This window comes from Delphinus delphis, chromosome 16, assembly GCF_949987515.2.
Source record: "Delphinus delphis chromosome 16, mDelDel1.2, whole genome shotgun sequence".
Taxonomy (NCBI): Eukaryota; Metazoa; Chordata; class Mammalia; order Artiodactyla; family Delphinidae; genus Delphinus; species Delphinus delphis.
The window spans coordinates 37,863,419-37,884,535 of record NC_082698.1 but is presented as its reverse complement, the minus strand read 5'-3'; the positions used below and the strand labels follow the sequence as shown (position 1 = coordinate 37,884,535).

The 21,117-nt window shown below is 36.3% G+C and overlaps 1 protein-coding gene across 1 annotated transcript in view; it reads left to right on the top strand.

Moving 5' to 3' along the window:
- Positions 1 to 719: 719 nt before the first annotated feature.
- The window catches only part of PTEN (phosphatase and tensin homolog), a gene marked incomplete at its 5' end in the record, with an annotated part of 88,085 nt that continues 67,687 nt past the window's right edge, over positions 720 to 21,117 (top strand). Inside the window, one exon of the mRNA XM_060033467.1 lies at positions 720 to 1,497. Coding sequence (XP_059889450.1) covers positions 720 to 1,497 — 778 coding nt within the window. The remainder of the gene's footprint in view (positions 1,498 to 21,117) is intronic.

Below are 21,117 nucleotides of genomic sequence, written 5' to 3'. Positions count from 1 at the left end.
AGGCAGGGGGAGGGGTGTCCTCGCTGCAGGGATCGTCCCTGCGTTTTCCTGTACCCTCACCATAGCAGTCACCTGGTCTTTTCCACCTGTGCACAGGTAACCTCAGACTCAAGTCAGTGACACTGCTCAACGAACCGGCCACAGCCTTCACCTTCGCTCCCCCTCTCCCCCTCGCAACAGCCTACTCTGCCTGTGGCTGGGTTTTTCGGCCGTGGCTCAGCTCGTTCCCCCCACCCTGGGCTGCTGCAGAAGCACCCGCAGCAAGTGCAGCTACAGGCGGGCGCCTCGAAACAAGCCCGAGCGAGCTCCAGGCAGTCATACTGGGCATGCTCAGTGCGCCTGCCCGTTGGGGACTCGGCGCTCGCACCCGGAGCTGCTGCTTCTGCCCCCTCCCTACAGCCCCTGCTCTGCCCTTCCCTCCCCCGGCGCGGTCCGTCCGCCTCCCGCCTCCCCTTGGGCTCCGAGGCGCCTGGGCTCCCGGCGCGGCGGCGCAGGGGGCGGGCAGGCCGGCGGGCGGTGATGTGGCGGGACTCTTTGTGCACTGCGGCAGGATACACGTTCGGGCGCTGGGACGCGGCTGCGCTCAGTTCTCTCCTCTCGGAAGCTGCAGCCATGATGGAAGTTTGAGAGTTGAGCCGCTGTGAGGCGAGGCCGGGCTCAGGCGAAGGAGATGAGAGACGGCGGCGGCCGCGGCCCAGAGCCCCTCTCAGCGCCTGTGAGCAGCCGCGGGGGCAGCGCCCTCGGGGAGCCGGCCGGCCGGCGGCGGCGGCAGCGGCGGCGTTTCTCGCCTCCTCTTCGTCTTCTTTTCTAACCGTGCAGCCTCTTCCTCGGCTTCTCCTGAAAGGGAAGGTGGAAGCTGTGGACTCGGGCGGGAGCCGGCTGAGGCGCGGCGGCTGCACCTCCCGCTCCTGGAGCGGGGGGGAGAAGCGGCGGCGGCGGCGGCGGCTGCAGCTCCGGGGAGGGTGTCGGAGTCGCCTGTCACCATTTCCAGGGCTGGGAACGCCGGAGAGTTGGTCTCTCCCCTTCTACTGCCTCCAACACGGCGGCGGCGGCGGCGGCACATCCAGGGACCCGGGCCGGTTTTAAACCTCCCCTCCGCCGCCGCCGCACCCCTCCTGGCCCGGGCTCCGGAGGCCGCCGGAGGAGGCAGCCGTTCCGAGGATTATTCTTCTCCCCATTCCGCTGCCGCCGCTGCCAGACCTCTGGCTGCTGAGGAGAAGCAGGCCCAGTCGCTGCAACCATCCAGCAGCCGCCGCAGCAGCCATTACCCGGCTGCTGTCCAGAACCAAGCGGCAGCAGAGCGAGGGGCATCAGCCACCGCCAAGTCCAGAGCCATTTCCATCCTGCAGAAGAAGCCCCGCCACCAGCAGCTTCTGCCATCTCTCTCCTCCTTTTTCTTCAGCCACAGGCTCCCAGACATGACAGCCATCATCAAAGAGATCGTTAGCAGAAACAAAAGGAGATATCAAGAGGATGGATTCGACTTAGACTTGACCTGTATCCATTTCTGTGGCTGCCGCTCCTCTTTGCCTTTCTGTCACTCTCTCTTATAACGTGGGAGTAGACGGATGCGAAAAATGTCCATAGTTTGGGTGACTATGACATTTAACCCTGGTCGGATTTCTAGATCATGTATATTTTGTGCCTCTTTTGAATGCATTCAACCTAGGGTGTGTTCGGCTATTCGGAACTCTTGCCTGGTTGCAAGTGTCAAGGCACTGATGGGTTTCTTAGTCTGTCTGTGGGGACTCTCCCTAAGGGCTATTGTCCGTTAATAAAGAATACAGTACACTGCTAGTGGATTAGTGAGCTCGGTAATCCGGTCTGCTAAATGAACAGAAAAGTAGATGCTTTGAGGTTGAGCATATTTCGATTAAATCTTGGCTTTAGGCCCTAGATCAAGGGTATAGATCAGATTAAAATGAAAATTAGTGTTGCGCGTACGCATATTGCATCAGAATCTTGCAGTGATTGCTTTTAGTTTCCTGAGTTGCATTGATAGATTCTTTTAAAATGTGAGTTGTGAACCGAACTGATTTGCATAACTTTAGAGAGAGAATCATTTTAGCATATATGGTGCTCATTTGAAGGCAAAAGTAGGTTTGTATGTTGAAACTAAGTTAATTACAACTTTGAATCGCATTTAGAAGTTTTGTAGCTTGAAATCAATAGTACCGTGATACATCTCAAAGGCGCTCTTACTAGATCTTTGTTAAATTTGCTTTTTTTGTCTCGTGTTGGGCTGATGTGGGATAGGGCATGAAATTTGCAGTTCAGTAGCACTGTATATTCAGTGCTCTTGTGACACATAATAGAATGGAGATTGAGTGGTTTTTGATCCCAGATGATAATGTTGTGTAGGTTCAAGGGTATTGTGTGTAGCAAATGGTGATTGCAGAGATTAAACTTCAGTTTCACTTGAAATTTAAGTATTATTGTGATACCAGAATTGACACTCACCTTATTTAGGTTTCAGGTCCTGTGACACCTTTGGGTATCCATTAACTTTACTCTGGCTTGTGTAGAATATCAGTATAAGTATAATTTACCAGCTAATAACCAGAAATGCTGGCAAGAGTGGATCACTCCAGCTTCGGATTGTAGGTGTGTTCGCTTTTTTCATATGGTGTATTAAATTTACTGAGTCAGCTTGTTGGATAAGACAGAAACCCAAGAGTTTCAGTGGTATATAATTGGTTGTCTAAAAGTTAGGCCTTTATATTTCAAAAGATAGTGGTTATCGAAAGGCATGAGTCTTTGCAGTTTCAGGTATAATAAACCGGTTTTGATCAAGGATGGCGATAGAGCCCTCCTTTTTTGCAGAATGGAAAGTATCGTAGGAATTGAGACTCACTGGTAGGCCAGTGTAAGGCATGAAGAACAGGATTAAGTTATTGGTCTGAGGTGACTGAAGCATTTTATTAAGGCCTCTATTAAGATAAAAAATTTGGTGCTGTGAATTGTAGCAGTGGACAATACTTACTTAAAACTACATAATTGCATAAGTGTTAATAGTCTTAATAAAAATGGTTTCTTAGCAAGTATCAGTAAACATTTTGCCTAAAGGTAGAGTGACACTAAAGTGTCTATACGTCCAGGTAAAAACCGTGGGGAAGACTTTTTTGAAGAAAATGTTACATATCTGAAGAGGTTTTATTCCTTTGGATTATGTATCCACACATAAATGTGCACAGCTAATTTTGCCCCAGTTTTTGATATGAAATGAAGATAAAAGTTACTGAAGAAGTAGCTTTACAACACACACAATGTAAGTTTTCTGTTAGGTTAAAAAATGATACTTTAAAAGAATATTTGGAAAGTTTGGAGTTGCATTAATTGAAAAACTTTACTAAAGCTGAACTTGACCCGCTTGCCCAGAAGATAATTATGAAAAAACTCTTCTGATTTGTAACCTATTTCAAAAATAGTCTACTATTGGTATGACTTGACAGTCATCTAGATGTATAGAAACAAATTAATTAAATGTTTAAATTTTTAAAATAAACCCCCATTCAAAAAATTTTCTAGAATGCTGTTTGTTGGGCAGATTGCTTTTAGTATTCAGAATATGTTTATGCTATTTTTGCTTTACACATTTGATTTAAAATTATCAGAGTTATAAGACTAACATTCTACCAGGTTCTTATATATGAGCAGTGAGGTGATTAGCCATTTCTCCTTTGATTTCAGAGTGTGTGTGCCTCTGTGTATGAAATTTATGTGACTTACAACTTTCTCTAAAACTGTCCTTTTAGTTATGGTATGCATAGAAAGCATTATCGTATATTGCATCAAATGACTAATAACACTTAATTTCTAGAGTTGTGGTTTTATTGAGCCAAATGTTGATGTGAAAAAAAAATCACTTAGGGAAGTCAGTAAAGGGTTTACTTTTTTGATAGTTGCACTTCCAATAATTTTGAAATACCAAAGCACTTTAGTTTGCTTGGTTTCACTTTAGTGTTTTGTGTTTACTGTGGTGGGGGGAAAATTAAAATGGCCATTGAAGGCTTTGTCTCTAGCAGGTTGTAGTATCTCTCTAGCAGGTTGTATGTAGTATCTATTTCAACAGCTAACCTGTTCAAAGTTAAATTCTTTTATGAAAGTAGTGATTGGAGTATTTTTATAAAGATCAATAATGAAGTGATTTCCTCAGAGGAAAATTGAGGACCATACTTTACTTAATTTTTTTTGCAGAATTGAATTATTCTAAAAATAGTTTGTTGGTGGGGTTTTATCCTTAATATGTTAGTCTGGAAAGTAGTATTAAACATGAGACTATAAAAAATTCATTGTCTTTAGATTTCATGGAAACTTTAGGCTTCTGTTGTATTTTAATGGATAAGTTTGATAAGTTTGCATCTTCATAGGGAATACTTTTTAATTCGTAGAGAGTACAGGAGCTATTGAAGTTAGCTGTATTATCTTTTAAGATTAGTGATTACTGAAATGACTATTGTGAGGTTTTTTTTGAAAAAAGATTCTACTCACAATTTTAATTTACATTGTTTTGTATCTGTTAAGTTGTATTTCTTTCCTGTGCAACATAATTGGGCCACCTAATTGCTATACAGTAATTTATAAACTTCATTTTCATAAAGCATATTAAAGAGTAAAGCGCATCTGAGAGGAATTTACAGTTTATATAACTCTTAATATAAGTAAAAAGGAATTTTATTGCTGTTCATTGTAAAAGTTTGCACAGTAGTACAGTCATCAGTGCAGATTTAACATTGCTTATGATACACTAAATAAATACTAAGTAAATATAAAATATGGTGAGGTATAATCACCTTAACTTTAAATAGTTTTAGAAAGATAGTAAAGAAAGGTGCATATGTGTGTATTACCTTTCAAAATTTTATTTTAACAACATTCAAGGTAGCTGGTGATACTTTAATGCTTGTGTGGAACCGTATAGTATCTGCTTTTTCCCATTAACCACACACAAAAAAATATAAACCTCTTAATGTTATAAAATTTCTTACTTTTTGGAAGTCTTTAGTACTGATTTTCAAATGTCCTCATTTTGAGATTTGCCCCATTTGCTATTTGTTCATTTGATGATAGCTTAATACTTTTTAATAATTTCTAAGCAACTTAAGAAGTAGTCACTTCAGTGACTTTTTAACGTAGGAGTATTTATTATGGGAAGATCACTTCACAAAGTTTCTACATTAAATCACTCTCAGTAAACATTCTATTTTTAAATTATTGCCTTTGCATTTTTAGTAAGACAGCAGTGTAGGGAATGTTTTTATATTAGTATTGTATGTGAAATTTGAGTTTGTGAAAAGAAATTTAGAAGTTTGTATGCATATGACAGTTTTTCACTTACTTGAAATGTTAGGCCTTGGCTGTACTGTAAGAATTTAGCTTCCAGAAAAATACGTTATTAATGATGGTGTAAGAAATTTATTTGGTGTGTTTTTTTTTCCTGTAGCCACCATTATTTCTGAAGTTTTATTTCTATTTCATAGAACCGTCACTCTTTATTTTCTCCTGTCTCTTTTTTTGTTAGATAAACTTAAGTAAAATCAGTATTCTTTTGTGGTATGAATTCATTAAGAAAAGGTGTTAGGATTTGTTCTAAGGATAGTGACTTAAGACATTTGTATCAGCTTGTGAGATTGGGATCACAAATGGTTTCAGTAAATATTCAGTTTTATGATACTAAATATTCTGTTTTACAGTTGCTTTCTATGTGGTAGCTTTGAGGTTAACACAGTTGCTATCAGAAACACCAGTAATGTTAGACCGAACAACCCTAAGTTGTCAAGGATTTGCTGAGCAAACTGATGTCCTTAATTCCTTTATTTAGACCATATTAGTGCCACATGCATTCTTTGCTAGGTGGTCAAAAGTGTTTTGGTCTGTGATTCTCTAAGTATTGAATATGTATATGCATTTACTAATGTAAAGTACTTTCATTTGTCAGGAAAGGTGAAATTAGTATATTGGATTTGACTATTCACATATCCCCAAATTTTTGGAATTTTTTCATGGGTTACAGAAAAGCTATTGGCAGTTTGGTTCTTTTAAAGTAATTTGCACTGGAATTAAAAAAGGCTGTTAGAAAAATATTAGTATAAGAAGAACAAACATAATTTAGGGGTAAATTAATTCTATATGGAAAGTCTTAATTTAGTTCAGTATAGTTAAGGCAAATTCACTTCATTTGCAACAGTTTGCATTAAGAGATGAGTGGACATCTTCACGGTATTAGGTATACACTTGTTGGTAGTGTTGAGAATATTGAGAGATTTGGATACTGTGGTGCACCTTCCAGCAAAAGAATATTCTTAACCTGTTTATAGTGTGGAAAAAAAGACTGTTTGTGTATTATATTTTAAGTGATTATACACTTAATTCTTACCAGTAGTCATCACTTCAGGTATGGACAGTGAATCTAACTTATAAGTGTTTGAATACTCTGTGTATATATGTAAATAAAGACAGAGTGAGGAAACTATAGTAATATTTCTAAAAACTGAACTTTTTTCTCTTTAGAGATCATTTGTGGATGTGGTTTTATAATTTTTAAATAAGGTTAAATCTATTTTAAATTACATTAAAATATTGAGTATTAGTTTTATCTACACACTGTTTGTACATTGTTTCATTTTAGATTTTAGGGTGGCAGTGTAGGCTCTGGAACCAACACTGCCTGTGTTGGAATCCTGACTGCCGCTTAGTAGCTGGATGACTGTGTAGGTTACTTTTCTCAATCTGTTATATCTGTAAAATGAGGATGATGGTACCAACCCACATAAAGTTTATTTTGAAGAATAAATGAGATAATGTAAATAATTCACTTAGCATAGCACCTACCACATTGTAAATACTTAAATGGTAACAGCTTGTCTTAAAAATCATAATTTCAGATTACCCGTGTATGAGAAATTATTTGTCTTTTCATTTATGGGAGGAGCAGTGATTTTAACTGAATTTTTCCTCAGTTTTGGATATGTTAGCATGTTAATTGGTTCAGGCTATGACTATTTTTTAGAATAGGGGTATTCTTTTAGGAGTTGTGAGTGTAACATGTCTGTGATTTTGCTGTTTCATTGCAAATAATTTGAAGCTCTGCTCCCTCATACTGTGGAGCAAAGAAGAGATAATCATTGCTAATCGAAGAGTATTTGCTTTAAAATACTAAGGTATGATGTAAACTTCCTCTGTTATGGCTTAATGAAGTAGAAGTTTTAAAATAAAAATTTGCTATAATATTAAATTTTCTTTAGTGTTAAAGATAGGTCAGCTAAAATATCATATAGTTTTATTCACAGAGTAATCTCCATCTCAAAACTTTTAATATATGATACAACAGTTATATAAACTGTCTTATCAATAAAGGTATCTTAGCATTTCTTTCTAAGTTCAGATTTTTGGAGGAGTCATGCAACTTTGAATGCCAAGTTAACATTTATTACAGTAACATTTACACTTAATATAATTTGGCAGTGCATTAATATAGGAATTTTATTTAGGTTAAACCTTTGTATTATTGTTTCCCATTTTTGCTTTTGATCAAGATTCTCATTGTAGGCCCTAGAAATGGGAAGAAGAGCTAAAGGATTTCTTTCTTCATTTATTCTTACCAGGTATGGGGAAGGATGGGATAAGCTTGAGACCTGCCTATTAAAGGCCATTACTTGTACATAGGGATCAATCTGTTTTTTCCTTTCCCTGTGCTAGTCTCCAAGCTGTGTGTCGCAGTACCCTCAGTAGTGAAGCACTTGATTTCCAGTGAGTTTTTTTTTACATATTTGTTTTGCATTGCAGAATGAATTGTGCTGTCTAACTTTATATGCAGTTATCTGATTATATGACTTTTACGTGTTTTGTTATGTGTTGGATAAACTAGCTGTATTTTTGGTCCAAGTCTAGGTTGTAGAATTGAACTGTTCATTTTGACAACTTTTAGGAAAATTTAGTTATCTAAAATTCCCTCTCTTTCTCTCTAATGCTTCATGCTCCTGTATTTTGTTTTATATTACTACCTAAAACTTAGTTGATTTAGTGTTATTAAAGCACTTCTGAATAGTTTTCAATTTTATTTATTTTGATCTTTGTAGGTTCTCAGGCTAAATATAATAAGGTTCTATTTTCTTTAGTAGTAATTGCAGGGATTGCACTCTGCTAATTTTATATGTTTAATATTTTTGATCTTTTAAGGAGGCTGTAATTATTTAAGGTATTATGAAATGGGTTGTGATCTGATTCTTTAAATCATATGTATTCCTAAAGTGATTTATAAATATAATAGCATACTTGTTCAGAGTTGCAAACAACTCCTTGTTTTAAAATGTGTGCAATTGTTTTTTCCATTTAAAATTCTTTTGCTCTCATGAATTTAGTGAGACTCTTCTTTTTGAGTGTTCTAGTTACTCGGAACTTACTGGAGATTAAATAAATAGAATTTAAATCTTTTCTCTACTTTTAAAATGAAGTTTGGATACCTGTTTGGATATGAAACAGTGTTATTACTTTTTTGGGGGGTGGGGGATGGACAGTGCTGGATATTCTGTTTGCCCATCAAGATCCATTTTCCGCCTTTCTCCACCCTTCTTTGAGGCCTGGTAGACTGACATCCTTAGATGGCTCATTCAGGCTCCCTTATCCTCTGGCTTCCATTTGGATTCAGTCCCCAGGAAGCTCTAGCAGAATATTGGAGGGAAGAGGGCGAGTTGGCAGGGGTTGCTGTTGGGCACTAAGACTATAGCTCCTTTATGATGGCTCCTCTTCTATGGCTCTTTTTTCCGATAATGGCTGCCTTCCATTGTCCCTTTAGGCCTAGGGGTGAAAATGGTTTACAAGGCTTACCACCATTGCTAAATTCTGTGATGCTTCAGTATTCCTTATTGGTTACCTTGCCTTTAAGCGGTCCTTGCATTAAACTCTCTTCAAATCAAAAAAAAAAAAAAGAAAAATGAACTTTGGGGAATGTTACCAAGCTTGATATTTAGGTGTAATGTATTTATCAATTACTTTACTCTGAGTCCATCAGAGTGAAAGTGGAATGCCTGGACTTTTTTTTCTTTCATAATGTGAAAAAAGTACTTTGCCAGGCTTAACTTAGCCTTGTAAAATTTATTTAACATTTTAACTTACTCGTTTATGAAGTATGAAAGATGAAAAAGGGAGGACTTAAGTCAGAAGTGTTTTTTTCAATTAATAGAATTAGCTAGTATATACCCTAACAGTGTCTTATATTTGTTCAGTATTTTTTCATTAACAAAGCCTTTTCTTAATCATTAGCTCATTTGATTTTGCAAAGAAAAAAGGAGCAACCTAAGAGATGGTACAGGGCTTCCCTGGTGGTGCAGTGGTTGAGAGTCCGCCTGCTGATGCAGGGCACAAAGGTTCGTGGCCCGGTCCGGGAAGATCCCACATGCCGCGGAGCGGCTAGGCCCGTGAGCCATGGCCGCTGAGCCTGCGCGTCAGGAGCCTGTGCTCCGCAACGGGAGAGGCCACAACAGTGAGAGGCCTGCATACCGCAAAAAAAAAAAAAAAGATGGTACAAGCATTACTTTCCTCATTTTTTGTAGTATAGGAATCGTAGCTCCAAAAAAAAAAAAAAAAAAAAAAAAAGAAATCAGTAACTTGTTAAAGGCTACCTGAAGATTGGGTCCAAAGAAGGATGCAGGGTTTTTAGGTACCTCGTGCAGTATTTTTCCCATTATGTTACATCGGTGGTTCTCAGACTTTAGATGGCATTCGAATAACTTGTAGGGCTTAAGTCATAGATTACTAGCCCCACCTCCAGAGTTTCTGACTCATCAGGTCTGGGTTGGGGCCTGAGAATTTGTTGGTTTTTTTAAATTAATTAATTTCTGGCTGCGTTGGGTCTTCGTTGCTGTGCGTGGGTTTTCTCTAGTTGCGGCGAGCGGAGGCTACTCTTTCGTTGCGGGGCGCAGGCTTCTCATTGCGGTGGCTTCTCGTTGCGGAGCACGGGCTCTAGGCGCACGGGCTTCCGTAGTTGTGGCACGCAGCCTCAGTAGTTGTGGCTCGTGGGCTCTAGAGTGCAGCTCAGTAGTTGTGGCGCACAGGCTTAGTTGCTCTGCGGCATGTGGGATCTTCCTGGACCAGGGCTCGAACCCGTGTCCCCTGCATTGGCAGGCAGGCTCTTAACCACTGTGCCACCAGGGAAGCCCCAGAATTTGTATTTCTAACAAGTTCCCAGGTGGCGCTGATGATGGTAGTCTGGGGATCACAGTTTGTGAATCACTGTGTTATATTATCTCCTGTCAAGCAAATCCTTAATGTGTTATCTCTTTTAGTTTAATAGAATTTACACATACATTATATCATTTGATTTGTAAACCCTAAGTAGCTCAGCATGGCAAATGTTACCCTGATTTTTGTGGACGAGGCAGTGAGTGAGTTTAGAAAAGCAGCATAGTGGAATGGAAGGAGCATAGATTTGGGAGTCAGCTAGACCTAAAGTGTAGCTTAAATCCTTGCTCCGCTACTTATCAGTTATGTAATAAAAGATAAACTCCTTAACCTTAGTGAACCTTAGTTTTCACATCTCTAACATGGTAAAAACCCTTAACTTGTAGGGTGCTTTTTAGGTGTGTTAGAAGAATATATTTTCAGAATATTGTTTGCCAACTGGGAGTGATCTCCTTCCACCTTGTCTGGGTATTTGGCAAAGTCTGGAGACATTTTTGGTGGTCACAGCCCCGGGGGTGGGGGAGTGGTCAAAGCGCGGAAGCTGTTGGCATTTGTCTCAGAGTAGAGGCCGGGAATGCTGCTAAACATCCTACAGTGCACAGAACAGCCTCATCCACAACAAATAATTGCCTAGCCCAAACTGCCAACGCTGCCGAGGTTGAGAAACTCTGGTTTAGAGGTGTAAGTGTCTGGTATATAATAAGTATAATATTTGATAAGTCAGTACCTTTGTCCTTAGGTTGTGGTATTTAAGGTGAAATTGCTAATAAATGATAGAGCTAGGCTTTTAATATCTATTTTTTCTGACTGCTGCTAGGCCAGTATTCTTTATAATAACTTTTTCCACAAAACATATCCCTGGTAACAAAAAAGGGTTTATTTGGAGAAGGCTCATGTGTGACTGACTGATTGTGAAGGTGTTGCTTTGAACTTCTGTCAGAAAAGGCTGAAGATGTTTTCAATAAACGTGTGAGTATATTGCAGTACATGAGGTATTCAGAAGGGTGTTACATAGAACTCTAACGGGATGGATATGCTTTATTAAAGCATTTTTCTTTTCATTTTTATATTGCCATTAGTTTTAAAAGTAATTCTTAGCTTGCTTCTTTTAGTTATGTAATTAAGAGGTACTTTGCTCACAGGATATTTGTTTTGTGCTGTTTAATTCATTCTTTAATCTTCTGCTTTTTTTTTCTAAAGCTGTTTTTGTTACAGTCAGATGTGGTGAAGTTAAATCTGCTTATGTAAAATGGCAAATTTCTGACAAGTTATAAGAATTTCTCATATCTTTCCAGATGAAGTAGGGCCAACTCTAAGGTTCTCTGATGCATGTGTTACATTCTTTTCTAGACCCTAAATTTGCTATGTCAGCCTGTTGAATTAAAGTGCTGTATTTATCTACATTAAAAACTTGCGTTAGTGTGTGAAAGTTTTAGAAAAAAATTGGGATGGAGTTTTAGACTAGTCCAGAGATGAGAAGATGCCAAGGGGGTAGCTTAGTGGATTCTGAATTTTGTGTTGTTTTTAGGGCAGACAAACATAATTACGAAAGTGTTCTAGGAATTGATTGTTTGCTATGATTTTTTTCTGTTCACTTGATATTACAATTTACTTTGCCTCTCAACTTTGCACAGGCAGATTAAAATGTCAAGGCCTATTTTAAAAATCCTTATGAAATTTAAGTTTTGACTGTTATGATTCTTTGTGAAATTACAGGAGATAGAGATACTAATATTTTAAAACCAGGACTGCTAATCATGTGATAGCTTCACATTTATTAAGAAAAACAAGTAGCATTTATTATTGTAATTTAATTGAATAAATATGGTATTTATTTCAGTATATGAATAAAACATTCCATTTGCTTTACTGTACTTAAGAATATTTTTTTTATAAAAACTAACTAAAAATTTTAAAAAATTACTCATTGTCCTACTTCTCTGAAACTTCATATTTCCATGTTAGCTTCTAGTTTTTGTTCATATGCATTTATTTTAAAATATAATTCATCATAGTGAACTTAGAGGTGTGTGTGTGTTTTAACAATTTCCAAAGCACCTCATAATTACCTTAATTATTTTAAATGGTGAAGTCATCAGAAATATTTGTTTCTCTGTAGTTATACATTAAACATCTATCCAATATTTGGCCAATTTTTTTTCCTGCCCTTTTCAGATTTTCTTTAGTGTGGACTTAAGCTGACCTAAATATTAGAAAAGGTTTTCATGATTTTGATTCACAAAATCATAGTCTCTTACACAAAAAAGTAGCTGAAGTTTGAAGTCTAGAAGCTTTTTTTTTTCCTTATTTACTTACAGGATAGTTATCGCATATTTAAAATTAAAAGCATATTTTAATTATGTAAAAGTGAGGCAAAATAAAATGTATGTAAACACTTTTGATCTGTCAAATTTTCTTTTGCTATTTTCTATTCCTATTACTAATAGCAATAGTAATCCTATTGTGTTGAAATTAAAGTAGATATAGAAATAATTTGAATAAACTGTCACATCACTTTATACTAAAGTTGTTATAACCCTGTTGCTGTCCTCTCTTTAATCAGAAAGGGTATGACTTATGATGTTACTGTTCCGTAGAGCATATTTTGAATGATACAGTTTATATTTGCTTAGTTGCCTTGGTGATAGTAATTGGTAATAGTGATTGATGCAGGTTTGATGTGCATTTGCATTTATAATCAATATTAATTTTTGTGGTAAAAAATTGCATTTGTTTGTATCAAATTTTAATTTTAAGTATCAGTTACTAAAACATGGAAATAATTTTAACCTTATTAGCCAAATGATAATTCTCAATGAATTTATTCATGTAGTTAGAAAAAAAAATATTGTGGAAGAAACAAACTTTTCTCTTTTTTAAACACAGTTACTTGTTAGAGTAACATTTTTCCAAATGAGATAAAATTGTTTCAATTTTTTTTTTTTTTTTTTTTTTTTTTTTTTTTTTTTTTTGCGGTACGCGGGCGGAGCACAGGCTCCGGACGCGCAGGCTCAGCGGCCATGGCTCCCGGGCCCAGCCGCTCCGCGGCATGTGGGATCTTCCCGGACCGGGGCACGAACCCTATCCCCTGCATCGGCAGGCGGACTCTCAACCACTACGCCACCAGGGAAGCCCTGTTTCAATTCTTAAACATAAGGAAATTTTAATGTAGGTGTGGGGTACCTTCTTGGGTGTTGATGAAAACATAATGAAGGCAAAAATGTTTTGTTTGTAAGTAAATATATGTATTTTTTTAAAACTCAAGAAGCAATCTAATATATGAATAGTTTTCATGGACTAGTGGTAGGAAATCTAAATAAATAACTTAGTATACGGAAAGTATACAATTTTTCATATCTAGGTTCTGTCTAGTGTGAGCAAGTTTATATCTAATACTGTAAAATACACTGAGGTACTGGTTATTAAGGCTAGTTGGATTCTTCTTGATAATGAAAAGGTCACACAGATTGTGATTTTTGTATAGTGTCCAAAAAGTAAGGTTTGCCATCTGTTACACAAATATAGGAAAAAGTTAAGATAATCTAGTGATATAAGTGGTTTTGACACTTCTCTTTTTGGAATCATCTATTAATTACAATTTTTAAAAACTAATAGCAAATTTTAAGCTTTTGCAAAAATAAAACTTAATGGTTATGCCAGTGTTGATACTTTTCTACTAAAATACAAAGATAGCAGTTGGGAACTAAAGATTATGTAATGAAAGCCTGGCTTTTAGTCATTTACTTTTAGAAGATTGTTTGGATATTTAAGTGGAAACATCGTGTTTTAACTTGAGGTATTAAGTTATACAATATTTTGATACTGTAGTTATACAAGATTTTTAAACTGTAGTTTCCCTCAGAGTTGATATATAGGAATTCATTATTACAGAACTTAATCAAGGATCTGATTGAATAAGTATTCCTTAAAGATTTGCTTAAATATTTTTCAAGTTCTCTTCTTTCTTCTACCATAACTCACTTCTTGTCTGTATGCTAGTAAATGAGTTTCCCCTAAAATTTTGCTATTGCATTTTGAACCACTGCAGTAGTTGTTTCTATAACTTAATTTCTTTTCACCCCCAAGAATTTAATCTTGCCGAGTTGCATAGAAGTCTTTAAAATTGCATATTGAGCTTAATAAGATCTGATTAATTTTAATCTACTTTGTTTTATTTATTATGTTGACATTGTTTTTTATTGAGAAGTTTGTTACCATGCCAAGTGATTAATATGATCAGGTATAATATTTCAGTTTAGATACCATTTTGAATTTATGTTCTCAAATTCAACTTTGTGTCCAGGGTTTCTATTTTCCGTGTAAGAAACATCTTGCCAATTTCAAATTAATGTCCGATGAAAGTAGATTGTTTTACTAACATCAGTTTATAGATTTTGTTCATTCCTGAATTGTAGGCCATGAACAGAATGTTGCCTTTGTGTACCTTTTTGGATAGATAGTGTGTACATAAATTATATCTCTTACAGGAAGTGTGGTGCATGTGTAGGTGAGATTTTTTTATCCAAATACTAAAAGTGTAAAAGTCTTCACCTGTTCTGTTTACTTAATAGTATTTAAATGGTGTGAGGTGTTAAGAGCTCCTTTCCCCTCTTTTCATTTCTGTCCCTCCTGTCTAACTTGGTATTTTTGTTTTTCTGTATGTTAAAACGTTATGGTTTTTGTTTTCTTTTTGCGGTACGCGGGCCTCTCACTGTTGTGGCCTCTCCCGTTGCGGAGCACAGGCTCCGGACGCGCAGGTTCAGCGGCTATGGCTCACGGGCCTAGCCGCTCCGCGGCATGTGGGATCTTCCCGGACCGGGGCACGAACCCGGGTGCCCTGCATCGACAGGCGGACTCTCAACCACTGCGCCACGAGGGAAGCCCCAAACGTTATGTTTTTAAAAGTTTATTTACTGGTTGAAAAAGTTAGTAGCCCTTAAGTTAGTTTTTTCTTTAATGTTTCAGTCTAATTAGTTTCCAAGATTTTTACTGTGTTCTCCTTTGAATATGAAGATTCCACAACTAACCGTGATCAGTAATTGTGTTTTCTCCCCCATTTGCAATATTGGATTCATACTAATAATGGTATCCCTTGAGGAACATGCTGTCTAAAATTAAGTGTTATCAGTTCAAAGCAAGCAATGTACCTTATTCTCATAGCTGTTAGTATATTCTAAAATTGCATATTATTAAATCTTAAGATGAATTTTGACTAGTATTTTAGTATATGTAATTTCAGATCTTTTGGATAATATACTTATTCAAGCAGTTATAAATTGATACAATAATTAAAATACCATCAGTGGGAATATGAATCATATTATACAGTAGTATTAGAACAAGGCACTTATCATAAAATCAGTAATATGATTCTTACCAATAGAGTAATGAATGCCAGTATGTGTGCCTTCATATTTTAAAATCTATATGAATTTCTAGTTTATATTGTTCTTATCCAGATTAAAATACTGCACTTAGGCAAAACTTTTTGCTAATTGAGGAAAAAAGTCATTTCCAGATGATTTTCTGACTTAAGATATGGAATAAAGAGATTTGATTTTATAATATTAAAAGTCAAATATAAAATGAAACAGCACACACTTGTTTGGAGCTTTTCTCCTTTAAAATGTTTCAAATTAACAGGACTTTCTTTGAAAAGTAAATTTGATTGTTAGAAGTAAATTTAAAAATCTTGCAGTTTTGGCTAAATTAATAGGAAAAAGAAAATCCACTTGTTGGAGACACATTTGTATTAGAACTGTGTTTTCTTAGTACCTTGTGTGTGTGTGGTAGTTTTTGAATGTTAGGAAATTTGTTCATGATTGTATCTAAAAGATCAATTCAGTTACAAATCTTGGAATCTTTTTGTTCCTTCCAGAATGCAGTTTGCTAATATTGAGTGAATTGGCACTAAACGTTACTGGCCTTTGTTGTCAAACTACTGATAAATCCCTTGGCATCTTGTACCTTAACTCTTTGAGTGTCTTTTTTCTGTAAAAGTTAATGGCCTTTTATCTTTTTGCATAGCTATAGAGTAGCCAAAACTAATGTTTTAGGTAGTCACTTCTATTAAAATAAATGATAAAAGAATGGCTTTTATAATAGAATGATATTACAGAAGTAATTTATAAATCTAACATTGAATATGAATATTAGAGCATAAAAGACACCCTCTTATGTACTTCAGAGTAATGATGGATTGATATAATTTTAACTTTTACAGTTTTTAATATGCTTTATTAAGATTTTATGGTAGAAAACTAATTAGAATTTACATTTGGCTTGGTTCAGGTATATAATGTGGATAAGTATGTCTAATGCATGTTGTTGAACTGATAATCTTCTTGAAAGTTGTTATGTGTTACAGCCATAATTTGTTTGATTTGTCATTGGTAGTCAATCTTAGATGTTTTTTAGTGGGAGCAACACTTTAGGGAGGGGTGTGTGTGTGTGTATTTTAACAGCAGCAGAGTTCTGAAACAGGAAATCAGTCTTATCGTATTCATCCAGAGACCTAGGAAGAAGGTAATTGTTTGGTATACTCGTTAAAACCAGTTAGTTGGGCAACTTAAATTTTTAGAGGTTCACAGATGTAGGCTTGAACAGTTGTGGATATATTATTTCATAATTAACAAACTACTCTGGAGAAGAATTGATTCAGTTAGTTGAGGGGACTAATAATCCCTCAGCTAATACACTAGAAAATTGTACTTTGGATTTTAGACTATTGCTTGCATTATCAGTGACTTGATATTTTTCCATGGCTCTAATTTGATTAAATTTAAATAAATTTCAGTGCCTTGATTATTCCTTTAAAAAGATTTTTTTTAACCTCAGTGTAATCAATATATCTAGCTTGAAATGGTTTCAAAATGATTCTTAAATTTGAACAATTTAATAGAAAAAAAGTTACTTCTATTTCAGATATTTGTCACTGGAAATTATCTTTCCCTGTTTGTTAATGTACATATGAACATAATTAGATCCTTGTAATCAGTGTTTTCATACTGTTCTGTGTTCTCTTTTATCACAGATTTTTATCTGTCGATGGATACTTATTTTAATAGCTATATAGGTAATATTTCATCAGGCTAAATATCGTGGTTTGCTAAACAGCACTATTGTAAATAATCTTTGTATAGTTTTTTTTCCTTGGTTTGTTTTTTTAGATTATATTGTTAGAGTGGGATTGTTGGAATAAAAGATACAGCAGTTTCATGGCTCTATAGGTTGCAGATTTCTTGTTTTTTTTTTAAGATGCTCATTCCTTTATTTATTTAGTTTATTTATGTTTTTGGCTGCATTGGGTCTTCATTGCTGCGCGTGGGCTTTCTCTAGTTGCAGCGAGTGGGGGCTACTCTTCGTTGTGGTGCGCGGGCTTCTCATTGAGGTGGCTTCTTGTTGCTGAACACGGGCTCTAGGCATGCGGGCTTCAGTAGTTGTGGCACGCGGGCTCTAGATCGCAGGCTCAGTAGTTGTGGCGCATGGGTTTAGTTGCTCTGCAGCATGTGGGATCTTCCCGGATCAGGGCTGGAACCCTTGTCCCCAGCATTGGCAGGTGGATTCTTAACCACTGCGCCACCAGGGAAGTCACATGATTGCAGATTTCTTGCCAAACGAACCAGTTTATAGTATTGTTTCTAAGTGGAAGAATTACTAGCAATTCTTGATATTACCTTAGAAGAATGTAATTTTTCATTTAGAAAGTGAGATATAAACTTGTGTAAACTTTTCAGTCAAGAAGAGTTGGTATAATATAAAAACATCAAAGAAAGTTGTGAGGTTCAAATTGCTTGGAGAAGTAGAAAACTTCAGTGGAGTTCCTAAGTGATTTGGCAGTCAGTTTTCCTTTCTGGTTTGGCACTGCTAGCAGATAATTAAAAAGTGTTAAAAGGAACCTAAAATTTATGCTAATGTGAATTTAAGTTAATATAATTTGTTTATGAAAACTATCTTGAGTTGCCTTGTAATGAGACATTTAAACTAAAAAATAACAGGACATTTCTAACTTATGCAACCTCAAATAATAACAACCCCTTATTTACAATTGTAGACCCCTTTGCAGTTTTACAGATTTAAAGATATTTCCAATATCGCATTTGATCTTTGAAACAACCGGTGAAGAAGTTACAGCAAGTGTTATTATCATTGTTTTACAGAAAAACAAAAATATTTGAGGCTCAGAGATTAACTTAATCTGAAGTCTAGGCTTTTAAGTTGCAAAGCTAAGAATGGAATTCTGGTTTTCTATATTAAATGACAGTATGCATTAAGTACTTAGTACAGGGCCTGTCATCTAGTAAATATTTTAGAGTTCCTGTGTCCTGTGTTGTTCCTGGACATTTCTTCTTTATTCTTAAAATTCCCATCTTTTTGAGCATTCTTTCTCTTCATATTTCTGTAGTTCATGCTTTTGTATCTACATACCCTTTTCATTTTAGAAAATAAAATTTTAGGCTGCATTAATTTGGTCTGTACAGGGATGATTATATGATGTATATTAGGGCAGATGATCTTAAATACTGAACAATTAACACTTTATCAACTGGGAAATTCAAGGAACTCCTATTTCTGCTTTCCTCCCAATAGAATCATCAGAAACCAGATCCAAACATTTAACACACTTATTAGGGAAAAATAAAATCTAGTTAAGAAATATAAAATCTTTTATTAAATGAGAAAGTCATAGAAGTCTATGAGCATGGGTGGTATTTAAAACATAATGTGATTATAAAAGTTGATAATGTGGATTAACTGTGACATACTTGGAAAGTATTTGTTAAATTTAAACCTGTTAAAATTTGTTGAAAGAAATGTAAAGCTGATGTAGTTAATGAATGAGTGGCTGAATTTCTTTTCCTCTCACCTGAGCCTTAAGTGTCTGTGAGTTGAAAGCACTGACAGAAATCAGGGGAAAAGCTCCAGAAATTCCTCGAAAATGAAATTAAATGGTGATGTCCTGGTATTCGCTAACATGCTTTGATTCTTGTTGTCTTTTGTTAGTCTGACTTTATTCCTTTACTCCCGCTGCCAGTTTAGCTCAGTGTTCCTCTTGTGAGCCAGGCAACTTGAGATTTGCTTTTGAAACTTTTTGATCACTACCTCTCTAAAATCTGTATGTCACTTTTTATTTGACCTGTCGTGTTCCACGTATGCTATAGCTTCACATTGTACAACTTTCAGTTAACTAGAATTCTAAAAATAGCTTTTATGTGGTCTGTGGAAATAATTTTCCTTAAAATAATTATGGCAGGAAAAATAAGTATTTATTGGTTTGTATACGAGCACTGCACTTCAGTTTATAAGTTAAGGGATAAGTATATCTATATACTATACAGAGTACTACAGAGAAACTTTTCAGAACTGCTTTACTGTTAGTAATTATCATATTTATTTATTTTTAATTAATTAATTTTTGGCTGTGTTGGGTCTTCGCTGCTGTGTGTGGGCTTTCTCTAGTTGTGGTGAGCGGGCTTCTCATTGCAGTGGTTTCCCTTGTTGCAGAGCACGGGCTCTAGGTGTGCGGGCTTCAGTAGTTGTGGCGCATGGGCTTCAGTAGTTGTGGCTCACGGGCTCTAGAGCGCAGGCTCAGTAGTTGTGGCGCACGAGCTTAGTTGCTGTGCAGCATGTGGGATCTTCCCGGACCAGGGCTCGAACCCGTGCCCCTTGCATTGGCAGGCAGATTCTTAACCACTGCACCATCAGGGAAGCCCCCGGTAATTATCATATTTAAAATAAGATTCAATCTGTGTTAGGAACACATTGTTATAAAATAAAGCTTAGGGAGCTATTTTTTCCCTCCCTTGTCATTTTAATAAAATGTGCAATAGAATGGTAAGTAGTAAAACAAAGTATCTTAGGGAGCTATTTTTGGTTGTTATCCTCTATTTGAAAATTCAAGGTAAATTTATAGTTTAAACCCCATTAATTTAGGCTCAAATAAATTTCTGAGATAAGGTAGACTCATGAGATCTCAAGTCACATGTTTTTTGAAAGATGTTTTGTTAATTAGAGGTAACTTCGAACATATTTTTAGTGTTTTAAGTTATGCTTGGATGCTTAGAACAGCCAATAAAAAATTATTTAACTCATAGTAGCCACATTATTTTATAATAGGTCATTTATATTATGGGTTGAATCAACTTCTGTGCACAGATTTTAGAACTTAACTATTATTTATTCATTATTTTCTTTGGGACAGTGTTCTGTGGTGTGAAGGGATTGTTGTAGCACTTGAATCAGACATGGTATACTGTATATAATTATCAGAACTCATAAACCAGTCACTTAAGATCTGTGTATTTATGTAAATTATACCTCAATTAAAGGAAAACAAAACACATTTTAACATGTTTTCTTGAAGGAGGAGGAGTGGGGAAAGACTGTCCAGTGCATATCAGATCTCCTGTAGCTATGGTGGCATCCGACCTAGGCAAGATAGTACCATGTATGCATTTCTTACTCTCTCCTTGTTGCATGTGCAGGAGCCACTGGGAAAGAAGGCTTTTTTTTCCTTTTGGAGTTATATTTTGCGTATGTTCTTAAGTTAAGTAAAAAGGCAAATTGATATAGTAAAGATTTTAAAGAGTTAAAGATTCTGTTGGGTTTTGATGTTCTTTAGAAGGGTTAGGTTATTCAACAAGTCATTGTCATTGAAAACCAACCAAATAGCGGTGGGCTCTTAAGATCTATGGTTATACCATTTGTTCAGTTCATAGACATCACTGTGTTCTAGGCATTGTTCATATATTAAATCATTTAATCTTTATAACAACCCTATATGATAGGTACTTTTATTAGCCCACTTTTATTATTCAAAATAATATCCAGTAAGTGCAAGTTAAGTCTATTCTGTATTAGAAGTCATATATATATATTTTTTTTTCCCCCCACCTCAGTTATTCCTATTTGGTTTAAATTGTCTAAAAAAGTATGTCA